Source organism: Manis pentadactyla, chromosome 10 (genome assembly GCF_030020395.1).
Source record: "Manis pentadactyla isolate mManPen7 chromosome 10, mManPen7.hap1, whole genome shotgun sequence".
Classification (NCBI taxonomy): Eukaryota; Metazoa; Chordata; class Mammalia; order Pholidota; family Manidae; genus Manis; species Manis pentadactyla.
Window position 1 is genome coordinate 128,384,254 of NC_080028.1, and position 11,696 is coordinate 128,395,949.

The 11,696-nt window shown below is 58.3% G+C and overlaps 1 protein-coding gene across 4 annotated transcripts in view; it reads left to right on the forward strand.

The window, feature by feature from the left end:
- The window catches only part of CRAMP1 (cramped chromatin regulator homolog 1), a 52,377-nt gene that overhangs the window by 35,301 nt on the left and 5,380 nt on the right, over positions 1-11,696 (forward strand). For 3 of the 4 annotated variants that reach the window (XM_036915902.2, XM_036915903.2, XM_057487807.1), the window contains 9 exons: positions 1,404-1,585; positions 1,674-1,748; positions 6,443-6,524; positions 7,383-7,487; positions 7,640-7,815; positions 8,466-8,534; positions 9,096-9,327; positions 10,037-10,201; positions 11,049-11,194. In XM_036915902.2, the coding sequence (XP_036771797.2) occupies positions 1,404-1,585; positions 1,674-1,748; positions 6,443-6,524; positions 7,383-7,487; positions 7,640-7,815; positions 8,466-8,534; positions 9,096-9,327; positions 10,037-10,201; positions 11,049-11,194 (1,232 nt within the window). The remainder of the gene's footprint in view (positions 1-1,403; positions 1,586-1,673; positions 1,749-6,442; positions 6,525-7,382; positions 7,488-7,639; positions 7,816-8,465; positions 8,535-9,095; positions 9,328-10,036; positions 10,202-11,048; positions 11,195-11,696) is intronic. The other variant, XM_036915904.2, reaches the window with a different exon arrangement.

Here is an 11,696-nt window from a genome sequence, read left to right on the forward strand (position 1 = left end):
GAATCTTAAAGGTAAAATAGGACCTGTGCACACTCTCTGGGCCCTGCCTCATGAGACCTGGGTGGAGTCTGTGCAGACACGTGTGGGTGCCATCCTCTCCCAGCCGCGTCCTGCAGCTCTGCCCTGCCAGGACGGGGATGGCGGGGCTGCAGGGGCCCCTGGAGGCGATGCTCCTGCCACAGCACCACAGCTGCCCATTATTCTTGATGCCTGTGCTGGCAGTGGGTGGTGTTGCTGGTGCCCCAGACCAGGAGCAGGCCTGCCTCGTTCTTGCCCTGACCTAGACAGCTGCCCCGAACTGCAGGCACTGCCTCCAGCTGCACAGACCTGTGTCCTGGTGTGTTAGTGGTCCCCTGGGATTACTTCCTGGCCTTACGTTTCCTCTGACTGACTCTTGCAAATAGCCTGCCTGCTCACTGCTGGCAGAAGTGTGTCTACCAGGCACCTCATGGTTGCTCTGTTACCAGGAGAGAACAGGCTGCTGTGGGGTCAGGAGGCCCCCTGCCGTGTTCCCACTGACTCCCCCCTCTCACCTCCACCCTGTTTCCTCCCTATGGGCTACAGGGAGGGCAGCAGCCACTGCCATCCGGTTGTCCTTACAGAGCAAGATGTGTTCACCGGTGGTGAGGCCAGCTGGTAGAGTCTAATCTCCCACCTTCCATTCTGTTTCTCAGATTTCCTAGTTCTCTGTCCGCTATGACATCCACCTCTGGCACGAGGGTGCTTCTAGACCAGTGCCCCCACGATGCTAGAGGCGGCTCTGTCAGGGACCTGGTTGCTGTCAACCTGAGAGTCAGTTCAGTCTCACAGATTTGCAGGTGGACAGTAAAGGCCTCCCTGCCGCAGTTTGAGGGCACCTCAGAGCAGCAGCTACAATCATGGAAACAGCAGCGTCCTGAAACCTTAGTTCCTAAACAAATCCTTCCTGCCCTGTCTCTCTGGGAGCCATGAATTACAGCCCATGGCCTGCTTGTCAGAGTGCATTTATTGGCACGTGGCCACATCACTGGATCACACATCTGTGGCCGTTTTGTGCTACAGCTGTAAGGCTGAGTTCAGCAGAGCCATAAGGTCTGCAAAGCTGACATTTTTATCTGGCCCTTTACATAGAAAGTTTGCTGACCTCTCGTCTATACCAGGTGATCTGGAAGGTTCTTGTAGCCCTGCAAAGTCTTTGAAGGTGTGTCCACCCGTCCCCTGAGGACCTGAGCAGTAAAGTGCCTTCATTCTGTGTGGGAGAGCTGTGGTCTGCACACAGGGAAACTAGAATTTCAGGGAGATAAAAAAGGAGGTTTCTGTGGGACTAAGGTAAAGGCTGAAAAGATTCTAGCATTCCCTTCTGGTTGTGTTCACGCTGCAGCGATGCTGGGTAACCTCCATGTCCACTCTCTCTCCTCCTCTAGGTTTGGGAAACCCTTCGAAGCCCCTCCTGGTGGCGGGTCCCTCCAGCACCGGAAGCAGCGACTCAGACGGTGGCCTTTTTGCTGTCCCGACAACCCTACCGCCCAACAGCCGGCTCGGGAAGCTCTTCTCTCCCAGCAAAGACACAGAACTGACTTTCCGCCAGCATCTGAACTCCATCAGCGTAAGCGCAGGCCCCGCCGCCCCGCGCCCAGGGCCGCACGCTCGTGGAGAAGGCCTCCTGCGGCTCAGGGCCCCTCTCTTCCTTCCAGATGCAGTCGGACTTCTTCCTGCCAAAGCCCCGGAAGTTGCGGAACCGGCACCTGCGGAAGCCGCTGGTGGTCCAGGTCAGGAACCGCCCGCGTCTGCTGTGCAGCCCCTCTGGCTGGGCTGCCTGGGGCCCACTGGTTTGCTTCTGTGTCTCAGGTTCTCATAAAGTGGGGAGCAACTGCCCTTTCCTTCTTATGAGCATAAGAAGGGTGAATAAAAGTAGTCACAGTGGTTCTAGCTGTAATTAAAAATAAAGATGATTTTTGTACAACGTGAAACCCACTTGGAGAAAAGACTGAAAGTTCTGGGGGATTTGAATTCCAAGAATGTCCCAGATTGGGAAATATTTGAGGACTCTCAGAACATCTGTTTATAAATATGTAGTCAGTGGGAGCAGCTGGGAAGGAATATGGATGGGCCAGAGGCCAGGTATCTCCTGAGCTCACGATGAACCCTGGGAGCACCTGTGGATGCCATCTGCAGACAGGCGGTGAGAGGCACATGGGGAACAGGGTGTTTTTCTTTGGAGGTGAAAAGATAAAGAGGTGAAGCTGGAATTGTGAAATGACTATGGGCTTAGAAATTAATGAACGTATGTTTTGGATTAATGCATACAACTCTTTGTTACACTCTAGACATCTCTTTTCTCTCTTGAGACTAACTTGTGTAGAATTCAGAGAGTGCATGGCAGGTCTTGAGAAGGAAGCTGTGCAGTGGCCCGCCTTTACCCGTGGTCTCGGTTGCCCGTGGTCGGCCACGGTCTGGAAGCAGATGCTCCTACCCCTCCTGATATACGTGTAGCCTGACAGTCCGTCACCGCGCCCACCTTGTACGCCTCACTTCCCCGTGCCACACAGGCGTCTCATCCTCTCACGCCACGATGAGGATGCGTGCTTATAGTAAGATGCTTTGGGGAGAGAGACCAGGTTCATGTGACTTTGATTACAGTGTTTTGTTGTGCTTGTGCTCTTCTGTTACTAATGTTGTTGATAATGTCTTGCTGTGCCTGATTTATGAGTTGAGCTCTGTCGCACACGTGTGTGTGCAAGCCCCCTTGGGTATGGCGGGCTCAGCCCCAGAGCACCACCACTGAGTGAGTATCACAGTACAGCAAGTCACAGGGATTTTTTGGTTTCCCAGAGCATATACAAGTTAGGTTTACACTCAACAGTAGTCTTTAAATGTTCAATAGCATCAAGTCTGAAAAAACAATGTATATACCTTAATTAAAAACACTGTGTTATTATAAATGTTCCCCATCACCTGAGCTTAAGGCGAGTCGTGACCTTTTAGCTGGTGGAGAGTTTTGCCTCCATGTTGATGGCTGCTGACTGATCAGGGTGGTGGTGACTGCAGGCTGGGGTGGCCGTGGCAGTTTCTTCAAGTAAGACAACAGGGACGTTTCATGCATCAGTCGACTCTCTTCAGGAGCGATTTCTCTGGAGCTGTGCTGATGTTTGATAGCATTTCACCCTCAGGAGAGCTTCTTTCAGAGCTGGAGTCAGTCGTCTCAGACCCTGCCGCTGCTTTATCAGCCGCGTTTAGGTGATGTCCTGAGTGCTGTGCTGCCATTCAGGTCTTGTCGGCGTCCTCACCAGGAGCCGCTCCGTCTCCAGAAAGCACTCCCTTTGCACATCCCTAAGCAGCAGCCCCTCGCCCCTTGGTGTCAGCGCCAGAGGCAGCAAGTCAGCTGCAGCTTCTGGCTCCACCTCTAGGTCCCCTGCTCCTGCCACCCCATCTGCAGTGACGTCCACTGAGGGCCTGAACCCCTCAAAGTCACCCATGAGGGTCGGAATCCACTGCTTGCCAACTCCCGTCAGTGTTGTATTCGACCTCTTCCCACGAACCGAGTGTTCTTAGTGGCACCGGGCATGGTGAATCCTTCCCAGAAGGTTCCGGTTTACTTTGCCCAGACCATGGGGGGAATCACTGTCTGTGGCAGCTAGAGTCTTACGAAATGTAATTTGTCAATGATTAGACTTCAGAGTCAGAATGACCCCTGGATCCATGGGCTGCAGGCATGGAAACAGCATGACTCTCACTGCTGGTCTCCATCAGAGCTCCTGCGTGACCGGGTGCACTGTCAGTGAGCAGTCCTCTGTCCTGAGCAGTCGGTCTCAACAGTGGCTTAAAATACTCAGTGAACCACGCTGTAACCAGATGTGCTGCCATCCAGGCTTTGCTGTTCCGTCTATAGAGCACAGGCAGAGCGGACCGAGCATAATTATCAAGGGCCCTGGGATCTTCAGAATGGTCAGTGAGCATTCACCAGCTGCCTTAGCCGCTCACGAGGGAGTCAGCCTGTCCTTTGAGGCTTTGAAGCCAGGCATTGACGCCTCCTCTGCAGCTGTGAAAGTCCTAGATGGCCTCTTCCAGTAGAGGGCTGCTTTCATCTACACCGAGAGGCTGTCGTTGAGCTCGGCACCTTCGTTAGTGATCTGAGCTGCAGCCTCTCCATCAGCACCTGCTGTTCACCTTGGCTCCTCTGTCACGGAGACGGCTTCTTTCCTTAAACCTCAGGAGCCAACCTCTGCTGGCGTCAGGCTTCCTTCTGCAGCTTCCTCACCTCTCAGCCTTCGTGGAATTGAAGAGAGTCAGGCCCTTGCTCGGGGTCAGGCGTTGGCTTAAGGACTGTTGTGGCTGGTTTGATCTTCTGTCCAGACCACTCACACTTCCTCCATGTCAGCAACGCGGCTGTTTTGCTCTCTCATCATCCGTGTGTTCCCGGGAGCAGCAGTTTCATCTCCTTCAAGAACTTTGCTCGGCTCAGTGGGGCAAGCGGCCTGTCTCCGCTTGTGGCGCACCATCTGCCCCGAGCTCGGTCATCTCTAGCTTTTGATTTAGGGCAAAAGATGCACGACTCATTCGGTGAAGGACACTTAGAGGCCTTTGCAGGGTTATTGACTGTCCTGATTTCAGTGTTGTGTCTCAGGGAATAGGGAGGCCCAAGGAGAGGGAGAGAGACTGGAGGAGGCTGGTCAGTGAGGCAGAACACGTATTTACCAGTTAGCTCACTGTCTTATATGGGCGTGGTTCACAGTGCCCCCAAATAATTATTGTAACATCAAAGATCACTGATCACAGACACCTTAACAAATATAATGGTGATGAAGAAGTTTGAAATATTTGAGAATTACCAAAGGTGACACAGAGACATGAAGTGAGCAGATGTTTTTGGAAAAATGTTGCCTATAGACTTGCTCCACACAAGGTTGGCACGCCTTCAGTTTGTAAAAAGTGCAGGGTCTATGAGGCACAATAAAGCGAGGTCTGCCTATGAAGGAAAAGATACCATATCCAGGGTTCATACCATCCATGGTTTCAAGCATCCACTGGGGTTCTTGAAATATACCCCCTGTGGACAAGGGGAGACTACTGTATTCCGAATCTCAAGTGGTGTGTGTGCATGCTCGAATGTAGCGTGAAGGCATTCCATTTTCCTGTATGTGGTGAAGATGCTGACCTCCGCCTTAGAAGTAGGGACACTCCTTGGCCTAGTGGGGGCGCCGTGGCCCTTGGGTTCAGGGTTGCAAACCAGGCCACCCATGTGGCCCGCCAGTTATTTTTTTGTCTGTCTTTAGCAGCCATATTGATAAATCACTGACTTACCAGAAAGGTCACTCGTGTAAAGTGCACAGGCCCGTGGGCTTTAGCCACCACCACTCTAATCCCAGACCATTTCATCTCTCCAAACAGAAACCCCATACCCAGTACCCCATGGCCCCGACCACCCGCAGCCCCTGGCAGCCACTGAACCACTCTGCCTCTGTGGCTTGCCTGCTCCAGGCCTTTTATGTAGTTGGAGTCCACACAGTAGGTGGTCCTCCCCATTTACTGTGTGTATAAAAGGTTCATCGGCACATGGTCATTCATTCATTTCCCTGCTGTCTGCAGCTGCTCTCCCACAACCTGGGTGGAATGGCCCCAAACCCTTAAGTGTTCCCCGCCCGGCCCTTTCTGAAGCGCACGTTCAGAGCAAAACCAGCCCAGAACATTGGCAGCTGCTCACCGTGCCGGCAGGTTCCCTGCTGCCGTCCTTACCTGCCAGCCCCCGCTTGGAGTTTGCAGCCTGGTCAGCTTCCCCCATGGCACCTCCTCTTCGCTCTCTGCGAACACCCTGAGGCCCTTCCATGGTAGGGAGGCGTCAGCAGAGAAAGCAGCAACGCCCAGAGCTGGCGGGCCACTGGGCACCTCTGGATTGACAGGTTCTTTCTGCTGATGTTTTATTTTGATGACGGACAGTCTCTACAAGGCAAGCAGTGTCCCCTCCGGCTGCAGTCGGCACACTGGCACTTAGTACACACACAGGGTCCTGGGGGAGTGAGCAGGAGGGGGGCCCTGGGACCTTCAGATGGGGCGGGCGTTTCGGGTCCTCAGCCCGTCCGCTACACGCAGCAACTTGTCTTCCTTCCCCCCCGACCACCAGGAGGCCCAGGATAAGGAGGTCCCTCTGGTGGTTATGAACAGGTTCACGTGACTAGGGGCATTCCAGTCAAATACAGAACATTCTAGGTTGACGGTGGACTCCAGGTTCCCTGGGTGGGTTTAGTGCCTGAGCGCATTCCAGAGGACCCCGTGTGCAGGTCTCAGGGTCCGTGGGCCAGCTGTGCTCCATCTGGCCCAGGTGCCCTGTGTCATCACCTAGGGCCAGACCCCTGTCTGGTCACTCTCGGCCCTCTGACCCGGAATATTCCTTCACTGCCCACCGCCAGTTCCTGGTGACTCGGGCCTGGGTCCCTGCCTCAGCTGATGGTGGTGGTTCCCCCCACAGAGAACGCTGCTTCCCCGGCCGTCTGAGAACCAGCCGCACAGTGTCTGCTCCTTCTCCATCCTGTCCAATTCTTCTGTGACCGGTAAGCTCCTGGGGCTGCTTGGGTGCCCCCCTCCGCTCCCCTGAGCTGCCTCCGGGGGATGGCACGTGTCTGCTTCCACGGCTGTCTGGGGACACCTCAGCATTCTTTGTCATTGCGTCTGTATAGGCCACACCCCCCGCAGCAACGCGGGCGGGCGTGGACCGACAGGTGGAGCCAGGCAGCCTCCCACGAGGGCCCACACAGCCTGCTGTGGGTGCTTCCTCGGCTCAGTTTGGGGGCGCCTGCTGTCCACCCTCCGTCGGTGGGTATTTCATGAGGTGGGTGCGAGCATGGGGTGTACAGCTCACACCTCCCCAGGGCTGCAGGCCCACTGGGAGCCACGGCTCTTCTAAGTTTTCTTCTACAGTGAGAATTGTTTTAGCGCAGCACATACTCCACGATTTATCCTGCAAATCAGTCTTGATTTTCAGGTTTCAGACTTAACTTACTGCGAGGCCCTTACCGTGTCAATTGTTTTTCCTCATGCCTGTGTTTTGACCGCAGAAAGCCTTTTTGGGAAGAGCCAGTGTAGGGGCAGAACCTTGGTCCAAGGTCTGACGCTCTGACTGCCTTAGAGGGGCCTGTAGCTCAATAGGGTGCCGGTTTTGCCCTTACAGGGCCATCCCCGCGGGATGAGTGGTGACTGCAGCCCTTTCAGCAGCCCCAGGGGGGACGGGGTGCTACCACCATGGGTGCCAGAGCTTTCTCTACACGGGGCCCGTGCGACCTCTGACCACATCAGCAAGTATTGGGCACGTTCAGTGATGTCTGAGTTGGCTCAGCTTCCGTGGTCTGACTGCGGCCCCCACTGCGGGCTGAGGGCGGGAGCTGATGGAGCTGCTTCTCTCGTCCTCACAGGGAGAGGCTCGTTCCGGCCCATCCAGTCCTCTCTGACCAAGGCAGCCCTGTCCCGGCCAATCGTGCCCAAGGTCCTCCCAGCCCAGGCCGCGGGCCCCCTGGCCAGTAAGTTCCTGGGGCTGGCACCGTGCAGGGTTCTGTGAGCCCGCTGCCTGGCCACCCTCAGGGGAGGCCTGGAGCCTCTGCCCTCCCCCACAATCCCTGGGCAGGTTTCAGGACGCCAGGGGCTCAGGTTTGGAATGTTGCTCTGCTGCCAGGTGCCATCGACTTGGCCGCCAAAAGTGCTGGTATCATCCCCCGGAGCCCCCTGCCTGCCGTGGACACCGATGGCTTGTCTGGCATCTCTCCTCTGTCCTCAGATGAGGTGACAGCCACCACCTTGGGTCATGACTCCCCTGGCACCCACGACGGAGACCCCATCCCTGCCGTGGGGGTGAGTGTCCCTAGAAGGCTTCCCTGAGTCGGCTCCTGCTCCTGGGATGGGCGGGGGCCGAGGCCGCGGGGTGAGGTGGTGCTGGACTCCAGTCCTGCCTCAGGAGGAGAGCGACCGAACCAGAAGGCTGGCCTGGGGGTGCCGCTTGACCCTGAGGGGCAAGCCCGGGAAGGCGGCCTGGCAGGGACAGGCGTGCAGGCGTGTGTGTGGTGTGTGTGTGTGTGGGCTTGGAGAATGCAGAGCTGACGACAGCGGATGCATCTCAGTGTGAGAAGTAACTTAGCAAGTCACCCCCCACCCCCAGTCCCCGTGGCCACACGCCCCCACCTCTCCCTGCTCGGGTTTCGTGGCTCCACCCCCAGCCTGCCTGGAGACCGTGAGGCCAGCTTCCTGTCAGGGCTTGCTTGGACTCGGACTGACCAGCAGTCTGACGTGCAGGAGCTTGGTGGCCCACACTCTGAGAGCAGTGGGCTCTCTCGTCTCACAGGGAGGTACTTCCAGCCTGGACTGTGACGGTCTCCTGGGCCTCTGGCTGTTCGAATTCCTGAGCTGGAGTGGCTTTTGTGGCGGGAGCTTCGTGGCCAGCAAGCCCTCGGGCAGAGTGCTGGCGAGACGCTGGGGGCTCACTGGCATTCCTGATGTTCTTGTAGGGCGTGCGTGACCCGTTCATCAGCGTCCCCTCGAGGCCTGAGCAGGAGCCGGTGCCCGACGGTTTCCAGGTAGAGGGTGCTGTTGGGTGCTGAGAGGGTGTGGAGCAGCCCCCAGGTCCGCCCTCCGGTCCCAGGTCCCCATCTCTGTGGTCTGCCGGGGGGCCTTACGTCCCTCACCTGACTTGCCAGGACGCAGCAGGAACACACAGACAGCTCTTGACACCGGGGCTTACCTAGGCGGTGAACACATGAACACATGTCTCCCATCTCAGCTTCCTGCCTGCCCTCTGCAAGGCAGGCCAATTGACAGCTCCAAAAGGGGGCATTTTCTGGGCCAGGGGTAGGATGTTGCCAGCCAGGGGTGCTCCCTGGTCCTTACCTCTGCCCATGCGTTAACCAGCCTCCTGCTGGAAGCAGAGGCAGGGCCTGGGCCCCTCACCTGGTCTTCCAGCTCCACTGTCCCTGGGGTGGGGTCAGAAGTGATTCTCTCTGGGAAGCACGGGGACACTGCCGGGTCATCACCTGTATCTGCTGACCCTGGCTCCATCCGCCTCGCGGGGCTGAGGCTGAGTTCCTGTCCCTGAGACCACCCGGGATGTGCAGTGTCTGAGCTGTGCCGCCTCCCACCAGGGCTCGCCTGTTCTCTCCCTGTCGGAGCTGTCCAAGGCTCCCCTCCACAATGGGCTCTCCACACCTCTGCCCCCGCCAGAGGGCACTAGCTCTCGGCTCTCTCCGCCTGACGTCTCTGCTCTGCTGGACATCTCGCTGCCCGGCCCACCCGAGGATGTGCTGTCGCAGGGAGAGCCTGCCACGCACATCAGTGACTCCATCATTGAGATCGCCATCAGCTCTGGCCAGTACGGTAAGGACCAGGTGCCCTGCCAGGAGGGCCTTGGCATCTGCCTCGGGGTTGGCACACTTGCTGGGCAGCTCCCACTTAGACCTTCCTTTTCAGCACTGAGCACAGGTCCGGGCAGGTGGATGAGGCGCTAGCAAGACCTGTTTTTGGTGTCCGGCGCACCTGCTCCTGGCCTTGAGAGACAGGCCCACATGACCCTTCCAGCCCAGGCAGCAGACTGGTCTTCTTCCCAGTTTGTTCCAAATGTGGCTGGATCCCTGTGGGTTTTGCAGGTTCTGGGAGGGGTGGGACAGGCCCTGTGGGGCGCTGGCCCCACCACCTCCCGAGGACAGACTGTGGCAGCTGTGCTGTGGTTCAGACAGACCCCCAGCCACGGCCTGTTGGCACAGGGCTCTGAGCCTCGCTTTCCCCAGCCATGACCCAGGAATTGCGTGCCCCCACAGGGCTGTGCTGGGCAGTGTCCAGGGTCAGGTGGAGCTCTCAGCATGGGGCCCGGCTCGCTGGGTCGGCCGTGCATTGTTCTCTGAGATGGGAGCTTGTCCCTGCCACTGGGATCCCCTCTGCAGACTGGCGCTGTTCATCCCCGGGGCCTCCCAAGTGCAGTGGCACACAGCCACCTCCCGACCCCCTGCATTCTTGGTGTAGGTTGGGGAAGCCCCGTGCGTGCTCTTCACCCCACATGGCGTCTCTGACCCAGGGTTTTGGTTGACAGGTGAAGGAGTCCCTCTTTCTCCGGCAAAACTCAATGGCAGCGACAGTTCCAAGAGTCTCCCCTCCCCGTCCAGCAGCCCCCAGCCAGACTGGATTGCCTCCCCAACCCACGACCCCCAGTGGTGCCCCAGTGACCCCACGGACTCATCACTCAGCAGCCTGTTTGGTGAGTCCCTGGCCCAGAGCAGCCTGATGAGAGGGCTGCATGGTGGGCCCGCTGGGGCCTGGGGTGAGAATGCCCACTGGGGGCCTGTTTCCTCGGGTGTCCATTTCTCCCGCATCACTCGCATAGGAAAGATGCCCGGGTGGCCAAGTTGCCACGCTTTGCCAAGTGCGCACCCCCATGGAACCCACACCCAGCTGAGATGTGGCCCGTGTCTGTCTCCCACACATGCCGTGACCTCCTCCAGCCCCACTGGGTCCCCCGACCCCTTCCCCACTAGGACCTGCTGCTCTCGCGGCCCACGGAGGGTCAGGGATGGGGTTGGCTCTGTGCTCCTGGCTTTGCGTTTTCTTCTCTCAGCGTGTCCTGACATGGATGCTCAGCTGTCATATGGCATGCTGGCGACAGATTTCAGCAGGCGCAGGACTGTTCACCTCCTAGGCTCTAGGGGTTGTTGTGGTGGGAAGGGGGTGCTGGGGATGTCATGCTGGCCTGGCATGTCTGGACCTTCACGTACCTTGCATCTTACAGAGCAGCCCAGGCATGCACATGGCCATCTTGACTGGCAGCCCCAGAGAGCAGTGCGCTGCTCACGACAGACCGGGTGGGCACCGTATGTGGGCCCACCCCTGACGGCCAGGATGACCAGGGTTCTGGTGGTGCAGGAGAGCTAGCACCCCACGAGGGTTTTCCGTGATGAAAGTCACGCTGAGCATTCGGGGCTGCCAAGGCTCAGCACGCAGGAGTGGCTGGGCGGCCCCCTGCCTGTCTGCGGCACCAGCCCTTTGGGCCCACCCCGTGGACCGGTGCAGGCTCGCTGGCTCAGGCCTTTTCCTCGCTCTCTTGGCAGCGAGCTTCATTTCCCCAGAGAAGAGCCGGAAGATGCTGCCAACCCCTGTCGGGACCAACAGCGGCCCTTCCCCACTGGGCTCCAGCCTGCTGGATGGAAACTCGAGGGACTCCTTTGTGTCCCGGTCCCTGGCCGATGTCGCCGAGGTAAGGGCTCAGCCCTGTACTCGAGCTGGGCCACCAGCCCTGTGGAGGCTGCCAGGGCTTCTCTGGCAGACCTGTTTGGTCATTGGGGACGGCTTGGAGAGACCGACACCAGGGGCTGGCGTGTGCCCTCCAGGCCTCTGGCTCCTCCTCGTAGGCGGCTGACAGCTGAGCCTGGAGCCCTGGTGCCGGGCCTGACCGAGGGCTCTGCGGCAGGCAGCCTGGTTGTGGTTTGGGGCGCCTCTGTCCTTCACCAGCAGTGTGATCTGCCCAAGGTTTCCTGCTGGGTTTCCTGACCTGCGGTGCTGGTGCCTTTCATGGAGGAGGGAGCGGGCTTGCAGGGGCTGTGTCATCGTTGCTGCCACCCGGCAGAGCTGGGAAGGGGGTTCTGCACGAGGGGCCCCTCCCAGGTCAGGTGATGACAGCAGGTGTCACGTATGGCACCCATGGATGTGGAAGACAGTGTGACCCTCGTGGGCCCGGGGCGCAGCCTTGGGCCTCGCCC